The 19290-nt window shown below is 46.7% G+C and overlaps 1 protein-coding gene across 2 annotated transcripts in view; it reads right to left on the bottom strand.

Moving 5' to 3' along the window:
• Nucleotides 1-16109: 16109 nt before the first annotated feature.
• TMEM39B (transmembrane protein 39B) overlaps nt 16110-19290 on the bottom strand; it is a 43063-nt gene continuing 39882 nt past the window's right edge. For both annotated transcript variants that reach the window (XM_082246272.1, XM_082246273.1), the window contains exon 9: nt 16110-16438. In XM_082246272.1, the coding sequence (XP_082102398.1) occupies nt 16202-16438 (237 nt within the window). In that variant the 3' untranslated portion in view covers nt 16110-16201. The remainder of the gene's footprint in view (nt 16439-19290) is intronic.

Raw genomic sequence — 19290 nt, forward strand, 5'->3', positions numbered from 1 at the left:
CTCCCGCTAGAGAATAAGGAATAAGTCCTGCGAGCGACCCTGAGGCTCTAAATCGATCAGTTATTTGCCGTAGACACTCCACTTCTCATAATAGTGTGCTTAATTAAAATAAATATATAGTGTTGCGCAAAAAAAAATTAAATTAATTTGTGCTTAAATTATTAAAAACCCAAAATATTTATATGTGACATAATGTTAAAGTGCCAATAGTGCTAATAAAGTGGTAAATATAATATAATACTCATAGAAAAGAGAGAATATATAGATATAAAAGTCCAGTGTGCAAAGTGCAAAAAGCCAATAAACAAAGTCCAAAATGTAATCCTAAAGTGATCTGTGCTCTTAGAGAGAAGTGACCAGAGTGTCACAGTGAACAGCCAGCCGTGCACCCCCTTGTGAACGGGTGCTCACCTCAAATCCTTAAAAAGAGCGCATAGATTGTTATCCCAAAAAGATCATCCATCCATATCCTTCAGGGCTCCTCTCATTCACAGGAGTTGCAGCATCAATCAATGCAGTATATATGCAAACAAAAAGACTTGCAATAGTGTATGAAATCCTTAACCACCTCAATACTGGGCACTTAAACCCCCTTCCTTCCCAGACCAATTTTCAGCTTTTAGCGCTGTTGCAATTTGAATGACAATTGCGCGGTCATGCAACGCTGTACCTAAACCAAATTTGTGTCATTTTTTCCCCACAAATAGAGCTGGTGGTATTTGATCACTGTCAGGTTTTTTCTTTTTTGGTGCACAAATAAAAAAAGACTGAAAAGTTTGAAAAAAAAAAAAAAGTTTTTTTGTTTAGGTTATAAAATTTTGTAAATAGATATGTTTTTTCCTGCACTGATGAGCACTGATGAGGAGACACTGATGGGGTGGCACTGATATGCAGCACTGATGGGCACTGATAGGTAGCACTGATATGCAGCACTGATATGTGGCACTGATATGCAGCATTGGTGGGCACTGATAGGCAGCGCTGATGGGCACTGATAGGCAGCACTGATTGGCGGCACTGATGGGCACTGACAGGTGGCACTGATGGGCACTGATAGGCAATAATGGGCACTGGTGGGCGGCACTGATAGATGGCAATAACGGCACTGGTGGGCAGCACTGATAGATGGCATTGGTGGGCAACACTGATAGGGAGGGCACTGGGGGCTCTCTGAGCCCTGTTTGCCATCCCTGGTGGCCATAGTGGGCACCCCTGGTGGTCATGGGTGGGCACCCCCTCCCCCCAGGGCTGCACTGGTAATCAATCATCTGATTACCAGCACAGACCCCCCCTGTGATCAGTGAGTAATTAGAAATACTCACTGATCACCCCGGCTGCAGAACCAATCCTCTGATCTTCTCCTCACTGACAGGATCTGTCAGGAGGAGAAGAGATCGAAGCCGTTACAACGGCTCTATTTACATTACATGACGGCTGTGATTGGACACAGCAGTCATGTGATCAGGAGGGCCAATCACAGGGCCCTCCTGCCGAATGATGTTGCTCTGTGTCCGAGGGACACAGGCACATCGAGATCGTGCCCCTGCGCGTGCCCGCGGCAGCGCGATCTCTCTCCTTCTGAAGGACGTTCCGGAACGTTCATTCAGAAGGACGAGACTCCCGCCCGGCCGTATATGTACTATGGCCCGGGTGGGAGGTAGTTAAACAATCAGCTTTTATTAAATAAAGGTGGATAAATCTCACTCACATTTGTAGGTGAAACACATGCACTTGGACAATAGCATCAAGTAAATGGTGGAAATCGTGGTGGTATAGTGGGAGAGACTGCACAGCGCCACCGGTCTCCACAGCGTGTGCCGATAGCGGACAGCCTCACCTAGACAATAGTGTATCGCTCCATCCGTCCTTTCCCCTCCCCCTACGTGTGACGACACAGGGATCACGTGTCTTCCTCAGGGGGATATGAGACAGGCTTGTCTCCAGCACTTTCCCATAAACTTCAATGTGCCTATCCCTATTCGTGGAAGCAGCACAGCATACCGTATCTGGGCATTCAACTTACCCCCAAAGTGTCCCAATTGACTGAAGCTAACCTTCCCTCTCTGATAACAAAAATAACTCAGGAGTGTCACCGCATCTCTAAAACAGAACTAACCTGGTCTAGGCGCCTCGCCTCGTTCAAGATGCTTCTCCTACTTCAAATTCTTTATATATTTATACCTCCACGCTCTCAATGCCACACTTAAAACGTCTGGTTTGGAGAGGCAAGCGGCCTAGAATCGCTCACTCCTTCCTCATCAAACATTGGTCCACAGGGGGTATGGGCACGGTGGATATCAGATTACCTCCTGGCCTCCCACTTAGCACAGCTCAAACACTAAGTATCCCAAGCGCACCAAACCCTGTGGAGCGTCATGGAATCAGAGTTCTGCGCGCCCCTGCGGTCGGCTCTCCTGGCGGATTTATGGCGCCCCTTCCCCTTGAGGGATCTGCCCATATCAGTCCGAGCCTCATTGCTGGCGTGGAGGGAATTTGCTTCTCTCGAACTCTCGCCAACCTTGCGTGTAAAAGTCCCCATACAGATTAATGTTCTGGAAATCGTCCTACCTTATGCTTCCCTCAAGATCTGGACAGACAAAGGGATTAACTTTATAGACCACATACTGACCAGAGATTCCCTAAAACCGTTCCTAAGTTTGCAAAGTGAATACCGCCTTCCGTACACGGAATACTACTTCTACTTGAGGATTTCTCATTTTTTGCGCTCGCTGCCGTCTACCCATATACATTTGCCTTCTCAGGGGTGGATGTTCCTGCTAGGAACCTCACGTACCGCCAAAGGAACTTCCACATTCTATAACTCCCTGCAACAAAAACTTGTATTTTGTAAAACTGCCCACTTTGTGAAATGGGAGGAAGAACTGGGTAAATCCTTTACTGTCGAACAGTGGCAGTGCGCCCTTCGTTCGGTACGACAAGCATCTTCTTGTGTAAACCACTGGGATTTATCCCAAAAAGTAAGTTTACGCTGGTACTTGACCCCATACCGTCTTTCTAAATTTATGCCAGATTATTCGCCACTGTGCTGGAGGGGATGCGGGGAGGTAGCTCATCTTAAACATATGCTCTGGTCTTGTAAGAATCTAATGAGCTTCTGAAATAAAATCTTTTCCATTATATCTGCAATTACAGGTGTTCTTACCCGCCCCTCTCCAGCACTGGCAATTCTGAATGTAGGGATAGATAAGTTCCCGGGGGACTGTCGTAACATGGCCACACACATACTCCTGGCGGCCAGAAACTTGATCACTAGACAGTGGAAATTGAACGAGGTGCCCAATGCCTCAGACGTTGTTACCTTGGTTAAAACAAATCAAATGTACGAGTGTATACTGGCCCAAAAACGTGGTGGTAGATGCCTGTTTGACCAACACTGGAAACTGTGGAATGCATGGATTGCAAGTACCTGCTAGACCATGTTACCTAATGTACTGTTTACATACCGATAATGTGACCAAATCCTATGTATGGCTGACCCGTTTTGTTTGTAGGTTTGCTTGTTTGGGCGTCTGTTTGCCTCCTTGTAGTTTGCCCCTTCTTCCACTCCCCCCCCCCCCTTTTTTCCTTCCCCCCACCACTCTTCTCAACTCCAATGCTGCAGCCTTGCGCTGTTGAATTACGTGTACCTCTAATGTTGTATATGCTGAATGTACATGATCTATCACTTTGAGAGTTGAATGTAGCTTTGCTCTGTTGATCTCATTGTTATGCTCAGGTGAGCAATTGTACTTTGAAAATTTCCAATAAAAATTCAATGAAAAAAAAAAAAAAAAAAAAAACACTGGCAGGAAGGGGTTAACTTTATTGGTGATCAAGGGGTTCACTGTGTCCCTAGGGGCTTGATTCTAACTGACAAGAAGGCATGGCTCGTGGAGTAACCACAGAGACGTGCGATCCTATATAGCAGGATTGCATAGCCTCTTTGTTTACTTCAGGGAGAATGACAGACGGCTGTGTTTACATCAGCTGTCTGTCTTTCTCCCTCTGTAGCGGGTGATCGCGAGTGACATACCCACTCGAGCTAGCTCCCCAGGGAACGAGCGGGGGCGGGAGGGCGAGTGACGTACCCCTACGTCACTTTGCCCAGCAGCGGCTGCCTGCCGCAGTATATCTGCGGTGGGCGGTCGTTATGTGGTTAAAGTACTAAGGGATAGACCCTTGTCGGCACCCTCCTGGAAAAATTCCAAAATAGATGGGATGTCAGGGGATACTTTTTGATTCTCAGATAACCAAGAGTTAATTTTTTTCCAAACTTTGCAGTATATAGCTCTAGTGGTAGGCTTTCTAGAACTAATTAGAGTTTTCACAACTTTGTCTGAGAACCCCTGGAAGCTTAGTATCTGCTATTCAAATAACAAGCTCTCAAGTTTAAGGATGCCACCTGAGCATGAACTATCGGACCTTGAGTCAGCAGGTCCTCTCTCAAGGGTAGAGCCATTGGCGGCTCAGAGGCTAGTGCCTGTAGGCATGAAAACCATGGCCTATTATGCCAAGAGGGGGCTATCAGAATCAAGTTGATGTCTTCCAAGAGAAATTTCCGGAGGACTTCCGGGATTAATCTGATAGGAGGGAAGGCATAACAGATGTTGAACGGCAAGGGATTCGCAAAAGCGTCGATTACCAGAGACCGATCCCTTGGATTCAGGGGAAAAAAAAAATCTGTGTTTTGGTATTTGTTTGGGTTGCAAAGAGGTCTGCCTCTGGGAGACCCCACCTTGCAGAAATTTTTGCAAAAATGTCCGGGTTGAGGGACTATTTGTCCCGACACACCTGGTGGCGGCTGAGGTGATCTGCCAAACAATTCCAAGCCCCTTTCAAATGAATAGAGGCCAGATTCGCCTCAGCCCAAGATAAAATCTTTTGGGCTATGAACTGCAGCGTCTGACTTCTTGTACCCCCTTGTTCGTTGAGGTACACTATAGTTGCAATGTTGACGAAGCGGATCTGCAGATGGCGTCCTGACGTCTCCCTGAAACACCTCTAGGGCTCTCTGCACTGCCAGAAGCCCTCTTTGATTTGATGACTTCTGCATCCAGCGGGGACCATTCTCCCTGTGCTATCTTATCTTGAAAATAGGCTCCCCATCCGAAAGAGTTTGCATCCGTTATTCTTTGTGGTATCGGAATGACCCATTCCAACCCCTTTTGCGAGGTGAAATGGCAACCTCCACCACCACCACAGGGTTCTTTTTACTTTGGAGGGAATTTTTACCTTCAATTTCAAGGAACTTGGAGACCTGTCCCAGATTCCTAGAAGAAATAGTTGAAGAGGGCGTTGTCGAAACCGCACCCAAGGCACAGCTGGAAAACAGCAGGTCATAAGTCCTACGGCTCTTGAAACCTCTATGAGCAAGATCCACTGGTTGGTCTGCAAGGATGCCATCATGTGAGCGATTTCTGAAATCTTTATCCTCGCAAGAAACATCTTTTGAGCTAATGACGAAATCTCGTACCCGAGGTATGTCACTTTTTGAGAAGGTTTCAGAGAAGACTTCTCCTTGCTGACCAACCAGCCCAGGAACTCCTGAACCATCTGGAGATCCCTCTCTAGTTTTTGATATGAATCTGCAACTACTAGGAGGTCATCAAGGTATGAGACGATCAGAATTGATTTTTGTCTTAATGGGGCCAATGCTTCCCCCGCCCCCCCCCCCCAAGACCTTTGTAAAGATGCGTGGGGCTGACGACAACCCGAAGAGCAGTGCTTGGAACTGGAAATGTCTGATTCCCGGTACTAGTCTTACTGCTAGACGTAGAAACTTTTTGGAATACACTGATTTCATGCATAATCGTTTCTATCTGATCGAGCCATTTAGAGCACATAGATTTAGTATTAAGCGATAACTCCCAAAGGGTTTCTTTATCACAAAGGTGTGGGAGTAAAACCCCCCGCCCTGCTCTGCCTCTGGAACCCTGACCAAAACATTCTGATCTACCAAATCTAACTTGAGACCCAGGGCAGTAGCCTTTACTAGATCCCTGGGCAGACTGGTGATTAACAATCTCACGGGTGGCCGGTTATCAAACTCCAGTCTGTGCCCTTTGGCCACCAGATCTATAATAAAAGGGTTCGAGGTGATCTCTTTCCACTGTGGGAGGAAGGCCCTTAATCTGCGGAATGAGTCTGTGCAGCTGGGAGGGTTGTTGAGGAGGTGGGTTAAACAAGATACACCCCCCCCCCTTCCTCTGCCTTTGTGGCCAGTCCGATGCTTCTTGGGCCTGGCCTCCTCTTGCGGATCCTGCTGTCTACCCCCTTTCCCTCGAAAAAACTTAGAGTTGGGAACGTCCTCTTTTCTGGAAACAAGCTATTTTTAAGGGCCATACATTCCAGAGCTTGTTGAAACCCGGGACCAAAGAGATAGTCGCCGGTCAGGGGAAGACTACATAAGCGTAATTTGGAAGAAGGGTCTCCTGACCATATTTTAAGCCACAGACTTAGTGTGGCTTAATTAACCAATGCCGAGATCCTAGCTGTCATCCTAACCGCCTCAGCGGAGGAATCAGTCAAAAAACCCACTGCCTGGAAAAGATTTAATCTGATTAAATCTGTGTGCCGGCAGATAAGGGAGTCTATTTTTGAAAGCCATTACTCCAGGTGACTGGCTATACAAGTAGATGCTAAGGTCGGTTTGAGACTAATAGTAGACATGTCCCAGGCCCTGCGCAACAAGATATCCCCCCTCTTATCCATGGGGTCTTTAACTGTACCCATGTAATCAAAGGCTAGATCAATCTTTTTGGAAATCTTTGAGAGAGGGGCATCCAAGTTGGGATACTTGTTCCACGGCTGAGCCATGTCATCATCAAAAGGAAACCTTTTTAGGCTGCTGGAGAAAAATGGTTTCCCTTCGGGATTTTCCCATTCTAATCAAATTGTATCTAGAAGGGAACTATGCACAGGAAAAACTCTTGGCATTTTTCTTATGCATTCTTTCATACATAAGATCATGCTTTGATAACTGAACCTTCTCCTCAATTTCAGGTGTAACAGACAGCTTTTAATAGATCATCTACGTCCTCTAATGACAATTTGTATCTAAAGCCTTTGACGGATTCCCTATCCTTAGGCTCTTCCCCTGATCCTGACTCTTCCTGTGAGGAATGGGGAGACGCAGACTCCTCCCCTGGATCCACACCTGCACCCTGCAGAGGAACTCCGGCCATAGGCTTAGCCAAGCCCCGACTCAGAGGGAGTCTGCATTTTATCAATAAGATTTTTAAAGGAACTAAAAAAGGTAGAGGTTAGTTCATCTCTAACCGACGTAAGCATCTTTTGTGGGGATACAGTTGGATCATCTTTAACTAAACTGTCTATGCACCAGCGGCAGACCACTTTACTCCATGAGGAGCTCAGTTTTGCCCCACAAACTGCACACTTCCTTTTGGGTGGTTGCACCGGGACTTTGTCCAGAGCCTTGATCTGCAAGACATTTTTTCACTTCAAACTTTTTTTTTTTTTTTCGAAACTATTCACAAATACAAAAAAATTGCACAGAATACACTCGCAAAATGATGCATAGGTATAAAACTTAGTAATAGACAAACATAAAATGCTTTATAGGCTTTCATCCTAGAAAAATACCAAAAACAAAAAGGAAAAACAAACCATAAAACCCTGCAAGGTAACAGGGTACATTCTATACTTGGAAGCACCTAGATCGACCTGTGCGACACATGAAACATATGCATGCCCTGGCTCCCCCTGGTCTCACTAGGTAAAGATAGAATCCCAGGCCCATCTCCGTTATACTAACCACAAGTCACCACATAATTGAGCCATCTGTCCCATATCTTGTTAAACTTAAGCGGGCAGCCCCTGTGGGTGTACATAAACCTCTTACATGGTAAAGTGCTATTTATCTCAGCAATCCAGTCCTGGAATCAGGGGGGGTCGTGTACGCATCCACTGTCTGGCAATGAGCTTTCTAGCAGTGAAAAGGGTTTCATGAAGAAGGTTCTAGTGGATCTATCGAACTCAGAGTCTGGAAGGATGGCCAGCAGGCAGGGCTTGGGTTGCAGAGGTAATGGGGAGCCCATATTGTGGTGTAGAACTTTTATAACTTGTTCCCAAAAAACCCTGAACTCGAGGACACTGTCACAGTAAAGGATAAAAAGGTACCTGAGCTAACACCACACATTGGACACAGGCCAGTCTGTTGTGGTCTATACCTCGCCCGGCGGACCGGAGTTATATAGGAGGGGTGTAGGATGTTCAACTGCTTAAGACGATCAGAGAGCTTGGGGGACAACGTTTTATGATATGATAGAAACTTTTAAATACATAAAGGGAATCAACTCGGTAAAGGAGGAGAGCATATTTAATAGAAGAAAAACTACCACAAGAGGACACAGTTTTAAATTAGAGGGGCAAAGGTTTAAAAGTAATATGAGGAAGTATTACTTTACTGAGAGAGTAGTGGATGCATGGAATAACCTTCCTGCAGAAGTGGTAGCTGCAAATACAGTGAAGGAGTTTAAGCATGCATGGGATAGGCATAAGGCTATCCTTCATATAAGATAGGGCCAGGGACTATTCATAGGATTCAGATATATTGGGCAGACTAGATGGGCCAAATGGTTCTTATCTGCCGACACATTCTATGTTTCTATAATACAGACTAAAATCCAAGTGCAGCACCTCTCAGGTTCGTGGGATTCTTCTACTTCTGACAAGGGAGTTTATGTCTGTTATTTCCCCAGACAAATGGTCTGAGCAAAGCCTCCATAGTCTTAAAATGTTTAAGGGGTAAATACACGGGTGAATGCCACACCGCATACAGTATCTTGGGGAGGAATACATAGTCTGATGGAAACTTGGTTATGTGAATCCCAAGGTATTTAATATTGTTCACATATTTCAAGGGTATTGCCATATGAGAAGAGGGAGGTGGAAAGCTATCTATGGGGAGTATCTGGGTTTTATTCCAATTACTCTTGAGCCCGGAGAAGACCCTAAACCTATCTATCAAGTCTAAGGCCGTCGTCAGGGAAACACCATCATCCGCCAGATACAAGAGGATATCGTCAGCATACATGCTAATCTTTTCCGTCAGTGTACGTTTAGTCAATTCAACCACCTCTGGGTGTGAATGTATTGCAATCGCCTCTGGAAAGAGGAAACTGTTTGAGACCCACCCATTTGCCAACACCCTGGCAATCGGCAACAACTGTATCCACTTAATAAACCTAGGTCCAAAACCATATCTATCCAGACAGGTCCAGAGATAGTTCCATTCTACAGAATCGAATGCTTTAGCGATTTCTAAGGTAACGTCTGCAAGACATTTAAAACGATATTTAGTCTGACCACTGCCACTCAAATCTTCAACACCCCCAGTATAGGAGAGAAAAAGTGCCCCTTTCAACAGGCCCATAAGCCATGATGGAGGAAAAGAAAAGAGGGAAGAATTCCCAGGCTTACCTGAATGGTGCTGGTGCCAGAGTCTGCTGCCTGAGCAGTTGCTGCAGAGGGATCATCCTGCTCTGTAAGTGTTCCCACAGCCTCTGCTGGGTTCTCCACGCAACACCAGCCACCCAGCAGTCTCCTGTCTGCGCTTACAGAGACCAGAACCAGCATCTTCGGCACCCTCTGATGAAGTCACTGCGACCGGAAGTGACCTCGTCACTTCTTGGGGCGAGCGTGGAACGCAGAAGTTACGCCCCTTCCTCTTACACATAGATCTGAAACAGGAAACCCTGAGCACAGCACTCTGCAGCCTGCAAAGAAAACACCTCTGCATGTACTGACTGAGCACCTCCCCCGCTGCAAAAAACACCACATGGATTAGAAGAGCCTCCCTCCTGCCTCCAACAGCAGTCCTGGCCCTCCCCAGGCACTGAAAACAGGAGTCAGCAGCCATCACTAACCTGTAAGTAGGGCTATCGCTCTGGGCCAGAGAAGGTAAGTGAAAAATCCCTCAAAGTCTCCAAAGGACAGACCATGAGACCAGGGACCAGGTTCTAGGAAACATGTTACCCCCCTGTCCGGAGGAAACACATACTGAAGCATCGCCTTTTATTTGGTGGGGTTAACGTGTTTCCTGTCCTGGTAGGAGGAGCCCTAGGTCTCATGGGCTGTCCTGGAAGAAGACTTGAGAAAAACAGCTGATCGTCGGCTGCCGTTTACATCACATGATCAGCTGTCACTGGCAATCACATGGTAAGGGACCGGGACCAGCCACTTACTCTGATCAGTCGAGTCTCATGGACTCGCTGATCATAGAGCGAGCTCATGCACGGGAGGACATACATGGACGCCCTCCTGGCAATTAAGGTCTGCGATGTAGCTGTCTTTCGGCAATAGTGCGGACGGAAAGTGGTTAATGCTATAAATGTTTTCTCTGTATCTTGCATATTCATGAAGCTATATGAATGAAAATTATTATTCGAAACGTGTAGGGTATTTCAGTCTTCATTCCAAATGGTGTTGGTGAACAGAACTAAGCAGGCTTTCCTCAAATGCATAAGTTCAGGAATGGTATATGTGAAAAATGGATTTTTGTAAAATTTTACCGTAAAATCCTTTTCTCTTAAGCTCATTGACAGACGTAGTCCTCGTTGATTAATAACAACTCGGGTTATACTGCCCTCTACAGGAGTAGGACTAGACAGGAAAGAAAACGTTCTGGCCACACCCTAGGGGCAGTCCCAGAGGGTATATCCTCTCACTTCCTGCTACAGCAAATCAGTTATGTCACAAAACAGTGTTTAGAGAATTTAACCCAACCCAACTCAAAAACAGAGGGGCGGGTACTACGTCTGTCAATGAGCTTAAGAGAAAAGGATTTTACGGTAAGATTTTACAAAAATCCATTTTTCTCTGTCGCTCATTGACAGACGTAGTCCTCGATTAATAACAACTCGGGACGTCCCAAAGCAGTACCACAAATGAGGGGTGGGATAACAGAAATCAAAATCCAGAAGGCCCAACCGGAGCCAACCAGAAGCATCAAGGACTCATCGAGCAAAAAGATGAGACCTAAGTGAAACACCCAACAAACCCTTGAGGTAGACCAACAGTCTCCTCAGATTGCGGCCTGCAGAACCTTGTGGCCGAAAGAGGCATCTGACGATGCCATCACATCAACTTTATAAAATGTTGTAAAGGTATGAACCGACGATCAAGTCATCGCCTTGAAAACCTGGATCGCTGACGCCTGATGGCGGAAGACCCAGGAGACACTAGGCGCCCAAGTAGAGTGCGCCTTAACAGGGAACGGAGGATTCCGACCCTTAATAGAATAAGCCTGTACCACCGTCTGACTGGTCCATCTAGATATGGTCGCGGCAGACACAGGCAACCCCCTTCAAGGGCTATCCGTGATCACAAAAAGTGAGTCCGTCTTACGAAAACAAGTTCGTAGTAGTCAAGTGTATCCTTCTGAACCCCATCCAAGGAGTGTAATGCAAACTCCCAAGGATGGCTAGTTTTAGGACACGGGGAAGGTAACACAATATTTTTATTCAGATGAAAACTCTGAAAACCACTTAGGAAGGAAGGATGGATTTGGAAGAAGAACCACCTTATCCCTATGAACCACCAGATATGGGGAACGTCAAGATAATGCGGCCAGTTCTGACACCCTGCGTGCAGAAGTAATGGCCACCAAGAAGGCCACCTTCTGGGATAATGTAAGCAAGGGAATCTCCCTAATATCTTCAAAGAGAAGTTTCTGAAGAACCGACCACACTAAATTAAGATCCCAGGCGGTAAGGGTGCGCGCACTGGCGGAGCCAGATGTCGCACCCCCTGGCTGAAATTCCGCACCAAGGAATGATTAGCCAAAGGTTTCTGAAAGCAGATCGCTAACGCTGAAACCTGACCCTTGATAGTGCTCAAGGACAGTTTCTGCTCAACCCCTTGTTGCAGACAGACCAAGATTCGGGTCACTGAATAGGTATGTGGGGGAAATCTAAAAGATTCACACCACGCAATATAAGACTTCCATGTGCTGGAAGTCGCTTTCCTTGCTTTAACTAGAGGTAGGAATAACTGAAGCTGACACTCCCTTGTCCTTCAGTACCTGGGTCTCAATGGCCAGGCCATTAAGCCAGCGATTGTAAAGCAAGATGGAAGATCGGTCCCTGAGACCGCAAATCCTCCCTGAGAGGAAGTCTCCAAGAAGCGTCCGCGACTAGCCTCACCAAGTCGGCGTTCCAGGCTCGACGAGGTCAGTCCGGAATTTCCAGAATAACTGGAATTCCCTCCACCTCTATCCTGCGAAGAAGTTCCTGCAGTAACTTGAGAGGATGGAAGGCATGCCGTAGCTGATACTGCCCCCACAGGGCGATCAGCGTTTCTGCTGCGTCCGCTAGAGGATCGCGGGTGCGAGCTACAAACCTCCGCACCTTCCTGTTGAGCCAAGGTGCCAACAGATCCACATCCGGGGTTCCCCAATGAAGGGACAGCTAGTGAAAACCTCTGGATGAAGAGGCCATGCCCCTTGATCCAGAATCTGACGGCTGAAATAATCTGCCTGCCGATTTCCCACCCCCGGAGTGAACACTGCGGGGAGATCCGGAACAAACCGTTCCGTCCAACGAAAGATGCTAGTCGTTTCGATGGCCACCAGGACACTCTAAGTGCCCCTTTCTTGACATAAGTCACGACCGTGGCATTGTGCGATTGGATCCGAATCGGCCTGCTCTAGAGCTGCTTGGTCCAGTAGATCAGACAAAATCTGATCGCTCTCAGTTCCGATACCCTATTGGTAACCTGGATACTATCGGAAGGAATGACTTCCCCTGGTTGAGCATCGGAGGCTCCCTGGTCCGCTCGCTCAACCGGATCCGATTGTCCAGGAAATCGGAATTCTGATTCCATAAGAAAAGAATCTCCTTCAGGAGAATTCGGGTAGGAGACTGGATATACTGGTACTGCCTCTAAGAAGGCCACCATCCGTCCCAGCCAATTGACGGACAGCAACATCCGAATCGTTGACTGAACCTTCTGGAGTTTCTCCGCAAGGAGAAACCCTCTTGCCCAGGATGTATCCAACATTAGGCCCAGATAGTTCAGTCTCCTGGTGGGAACCAGGGATGATCTTTGGGAAAGCGAAGAAAACGCTGATGTCCTGCGATGATGGGGCTATAAAGATAGGCATCCTAAATGTCTATGGACGCCAGGAAATCCCCCTGATGCAGGGAGGCTACCACTGTTCGGATGGACTCCATTTTTCCCCAAGTCCAGAAATTGGACGCACCTTGCCCTCTTTCCTGGGCATTGTGAACAGGTTTGAATAGAACCCCTGAAACCGTTCAATGTTAGAAGGGAAGAATCGCACCGGTGGAAGTGATCGAAACTCGATCCTGTATCCTGACCGTATGATCTCGCGAACCCCTTCGTCCGGGGTTCTGGCAAGCCATGGATCCGGGAACCGGTGAAGACATCCCCCCACCCCAGAGATGGGTAGGGGCGCATCAGGCTGTATTCTTCAGGCTTGGCTGAGCCGGACTTTTTGTTTAGCCGACCAGCGCCCTTTGAAAACCCTGTGAAGGGGCTTTGGAGGGTTTCGCCTTATCGCCCGCCCTCGCGGAACGAACAAACTCTGTATGAGCAGAAAGGGAAGGTCCTCGGTTACGAGGTCCTCTTTATCCTAACAGTCTGTGGCAAGACAGCAGGTGGTACCGTCTATCCTTTAAAGAGGGATTCCTCAAACGGATAGCGCCTAGCCATGCGTTAGGAAATAACAGGGGTTCGTTTCAAAACGACCCCATTTGGGTAAAGGAAAATCCTTCGCCCTTTTGGTAGGCTAACAAGTACCAAAAAGGAATCTCAGTCTCAGCTACCTCTGCCGGTGTAACCTCAAGACTAAAAGGTTTCCCGGACGGACACAACTAGTGCATCCACCACTCTTGTGCTATGGCGGAGGCAGAAACGTTCTCCTCACTGCTGAGGAGACATTACCTGAGACAACAGCCCCATAAGAGGGACCTGCAGATGCATTGACCAGCTCCGAATCCGTATCTGAAGTATCAGATAAAAAATAGGGGTAGGCAGGGGTCGCTTCTTGATCCCCGTCCCTGACAGGCCACCTCCACCCGGGATACCAAAGACTCCAAAACTGCCGATAATGCATTAAAAACAAGTGGGGTACTGGAGGGTCCTGCGGCCACCTTGAGGGGATCAGGTGGAGATACCTATGCGGCAGGGTCAATGATTATACAAGACATTTGCCAGCGACAAAAAATGACAAAGTAAAAAACTTTTTTTTTTTTTTATCCCCCAGTCGCAACAGCGCCCCTCAGTGTTACCTGCCTTTTTGGACCCCACAGAGAGAGAGAGAGACCCCAAGGCTCATCCCTGATGCAAAGAAGTTTTCATCAGCTTGCTCAGTGCTGTCCTGTTACAGACAGGAAGTCTTTGGCCCTTTTTCCTGGGTAAAGGAGGCGGCTCCGCCCCTTAACACGCCTTCCGGCGCCTCCCCCTGGCTCCACGAGGTGTTTGGTCACCTCAAATATGGCCGCCCCCATGCTGGAGACACGAGGCTACGCCAATATGGCGGCCTCGTGTGCTCTGCAAGACAATGGCGGCGGCCTGTTAGGATAGCGGCGGCTTAGCAGCGGCCTGCGGGATGCTGTATTTGGCCTTGCGGCCTGCGGGAGTGCATCGGCCCCCCAAACTTCACCCTGGATGGTGATCAGCCTGGCCGGCGGTACCGGACCCTGGCGGGTCGCATGCGGTCCATGGGCCGTCGGAAGGCAGCCTGCCCTTGCTGGAGGAATGCGATCTGGACTGCAGTTATACATGCATAGACATCGCCCTGTGAACACCTCTGACAGGTAGGATACCTTATGCTACCACATTAATATTCTAGTACTGCCACTGACTTCAGTCATCTTTACAGTTTTGAAATGACATTAGATTGTCAGCTCCCAAACCAAGCCTCCTGGTTTCTTGTTCACAAAAATCACACTCATATAGGGGGATCTGTGACATGTTATAGGATAGAGGGGAGACCCATCCTTACCATTTCAGAGAGGGGCCCGCGTTCACCACAAACCCGTCAGGGGGAAAAGGGGGAACATACTACTCACCATACCGGAACCAGGCGGGCGCCAACTCCTGACAGTACCCCTCTCCACCGGGGTGGGAGGGCTGTCGACCAATACGGACGCCGTGACTCATGGTCATTGGCGTTTAAGCGAGACGTTTAACTCGCAGGGTCAGTCCCCGTCCAGTGGGACTATGTCGCGGCCAACCCAGCGCGGAGCTATGGCCTGCACGCGCTCGTAGGCTGAACTGGGGTGACCACTGGATCTCAACATCCAGCCCGTCGCCCAGTTCCAGCTTTCTTGCTTGAAGATCTCACAGGTACACTGGAGAAAAAAGCTGTCTAAAAAATCTTTAAGAAAAAAATCCTGCCAGGACCGAAGATCCTAGCAAGGCATCTAGGTCCTTACTCCTAACTAGACAGAAAAAAACGGATTTGCTGTAGCAGGAAGTGAGAGGATATACCCTCTGGGACTGCCCCTAGGGTGTGGCCAGAACGTTTTCTTTCCTGTCTAGTCCTACTCCTGTAGAGGGCAGTATAACCCGAGTTGTTATTAATCAACGAGGATTACGTCTGTCAATGAGCGACAGAGAAATTAAAATATGTACAAGTAAAATGTATTTTATGTATCAATTTTTGTATGAATAAAGCTTTATTTTTTTGTATATAAAAAGTCTCTCATAAATCTATGCCCAGTACAATCCCGTTGGGATTTTGGTTCTATTATCAATTTAGGGATGTGGGCTTAATATGAAGCTCTTAAATTTCTATTATACTTGTTACAAGGTCTGTGACAAAAAAAAAGTACTAAAGTCAAACACAGGGCCAGGCAGCAAGGAGGCCTACATTGGCAGCTTCCAAATGAGGGTCACTTTAAGAAGTAAAAGAAAAGACAAAAAGCCAAGGGGCATTGGCAGCAACAGATATGTTTAGGGGGTGGTGAACTCGTTATATGCTGAAGGGCTTATCAGTGTAAAAATTCTGGTAAACACCTGAAGAAAAACTTTATGCGTTTTGTGATCCCCCTAAAATCGGTTTAAGAATACAAACCAAATCGTGCAGCAAAAAACAAAAAAAAAAAAAAAAAAACAGACAGTTTGAGAGTAAAAAAATATTCTCTTGCTTTTAATTACAGAAAGAAACAAAAGCAATTTGTAACAAAAATACAGGGCTTTGGTGCAGGGGAGGTCAGTTCAGTTTCTGTTCAGTACTGGCGACCCCTGTATAAGAATATGCTTTCCCTAATACAATTCTGTCACGAAGCAGCTTGAAAAAGGCATAGTAATTACTGAATAAAATGAGAGCTAGAGAAATTGTATGGTGCCACTTCTCTGAAGAAAAGAGTGAATACAGTTGATAAAAGATAAGCAATCCTTCGAGGGCTGTTAATATGTTGAGGACCCGCAATGGATTACTGAAAAAAAACTGAAAAAGAAGGAAACAAATATTAAATCAATTACAATTTATTAGCAGTATTTAAAAGAGAATTCTCCTGAATCCTTACTACATAATAAATATGTAGGCTGCCTTTGCTGACTTCTGAAAATGCTAGTTACCTGGCTGTCTCTTGATTCAATGCTTTCCCTTACCTGGAACAAGTATGTAGCCAACCCCTTACATTGGTGGTGAAATCCCCCTTGCCTACACTGGTGGTCAGCGAGGAAATTAAATGCCCCTTATATTGGTAATTTGTGAATAAATGTTCCTTTACATTTGTGGACAGTGGAAAAATGCCCCTATGCCATTACACTGGTGGTAGAATGGAGAAATACCTCCTTACATTGGTTTTGGGTAAAGAAACTGTCCCCTTTACATTGGTGATCAGTAAAGAAATACCCCCTTGCACTTGCAAAAGTAACTATTTACATTGGATATCAATAAGAAATTGCTCCCTTACATTGGTTATTGTAAGTAGGGTATCAATCTGTCAATGAACCCCTGGTAACAATGAACCCTAGTTGAGAAAGCCTATAGTAGAGCATTAATGGCTCACACTGCTATCCCTTCATATCCTAGTTTAAGTCCTTTTATGCAAAGATTATAGTAAACGAAAAACAAAAAAAATAATTCAGGTATTTCTAGTAGCAGCGTTTAAATTTACATTTGATTAGATATTTGCTTAGACAATGGGGGAAATTATTTTATCCCCTGCAGATTTTGTAAGTTTGCCCACTTCTAAAGAAATGAAGGGTCTAGAATTGTTATCATAGGTGTTTAAATGATCGAGACAGATTTAAAAATAAATGATACAAAAGGTTATACAGTAAACCCCCCTCCATTGCGGAGGTTACGTTCCGGACCCAGCCGCAAAAAGTGAAATTCCGCGAAATAGAAAAACCCTATTAAAATGCATTGTAGGCATGTTTATTTTACTGTCACTGTACGTGTAGAAGCATTTTAAGGTCTTTAAACACACTTTTAAAACAATAGAGACTCATTTAAACACATAAAAGATACTAAGAGACATAGCAAGAGCTATGGAAAACACAAAAATATTTCATTTTTAATGATTTATATAGTAAAATAACATTACAAAAAAAAAAACGCGAATTACCGGGAGCGCAAAAACTGAACCGCGATGGAGCGGGGATTACTGTAAATGGAATTAAAATTTGGTTAGTAAAATACGTTTATTTTTATACATCACAGAACACAAAACCATAAATCTAAACAAACATATAGCCACCTACAGGTGAAAGGCACTGGCAACCAATCAGAAAGGATGTCCCCCTATATAACCCCTCCCACACAGGAAAGTACCTCAGTTTTTTCGCCAGTGTCTAAAGGTGATGGTCACGATTGAGAGTCTCTCCACATTTTTCTTCAAAGAAGATATGCTATATACCCCAATCAAAGATCACTGAATCTAAGGGGTTAGCTATCAGATCCATCTAAAACAGTCAATGGACTAGAAAGATGGTACCTGAGCCTCGGGAAGCAGATACGAAAATGACAGGATAACGCCGCAAGTTCCGACACCCTGTGCGCAAAGGCGATTGCCACTAAAAAGGCCACCTTCTGGGACAATGTGAGCAGGGGAATCTCCCAAAGGCCAAGCCATCAAAGCCAGCGACTGTAAAGCAGGATGGAAGATCAGTCCTTGGCAGCTTCCTCTCAGGGAGGATCTGCTGTCCCAAGGACCGTCAGTGATCAGCCGCATTCGACAAGCTTACTAAGCCCAGCAAAGCCAGTCCGGAGAAACTAAGAGGACCGTAATCCCTTCTGCCTTTATCCTGCGTAGAATTCTTGGCAGAAGCTTGAGAGGAGGGAAGGCGTAAATCAGACGATACTGACCACACAGGGCCACCAGCGCATCTGTGACATCGGCCAGAGGATCCCTTGACCAAGCCACAAACCTCTGCACCTTTCTGTTGAGCCGAGACGCCAAAAGACCCACTTTTGGGTTCCCCATCGGAGACACAGCCGATGAAACACCTCAGGATGAAGGGACCACTCCCCAGTGGCCCAACGCCTGCCGACTGAGGTAATTCCCCTGACAATTTTCCACCCGCCAAATTTCCACCCCAGGAATGTGTATGGCGGAGAAGGCTGGAACGAATCGTTCTGCCCACCTTAGAATGCCAGCTACCTCCAGAGCCGCCAGGACACTTCTTGTGCCCCCTTGGTGATTGACGCAAGCCACGGCCGTGGCATTGTCCAATTGAATGCGCACTGGACACCCCTGAAGACGATTCGTCCAATGATCCAGACACAGTCCGAGAACTCACGAGTTCCAAGAGATTGATCGGGAGTCTGGACTCTTCCAGCATCCAGATCCCCTGAGCAAAATTCTTGCCGAGGATGCCTCCCCAGCCGGTCAGGCTGGCAATTGTGGTGACCACTGTCCAAGGGGAGGAAGGATTTTCCCAGCTGAAGCGACGGAAAACGAAGCCACCATATCAGGGACTCCTTCCTTCCCCCGACTCAGCTAGATCTGATTGTCCAGAGACTGCGGAGTCTTGTCCCATTTTTGGTCAGAATTTCCCTTTGCATGGACCTCGTAGGGATCTGTGCAAACAGAACCGCCTCGAAGGTAGACACCATCAGGTCCAGAACCCGCATGCAAGTCCGGAGGAATGACCATTTGTTGGACAGCAGGAGGCAAATTGCAGCCTGTAATTTGTGGAGTTAGTCCAGAGGAAGGAGCACTCTGGCTAAGGCAGAGTCCAGAGTCAGGCCCACATAGTCCAGCTTTGTGGACGGAACTAGAGCAGACTTCTGAAAATTCAGAATCCAGAAGAACTCCCGCAGAGCTTGTATTGTGATCTTTAGGTTCT

This window comes from Pelophylax lessonae (assembly GCF_965119305.1).
Source record: "Pelophylax lessonae genome assembly, chromosome: 2".
NCBI classification, from domain to species: Eukaryota; Metazoa; Chordata; class Amphibia; order Anura; family Ranidae; genus Pelophylax; species Pelophylax lessonae.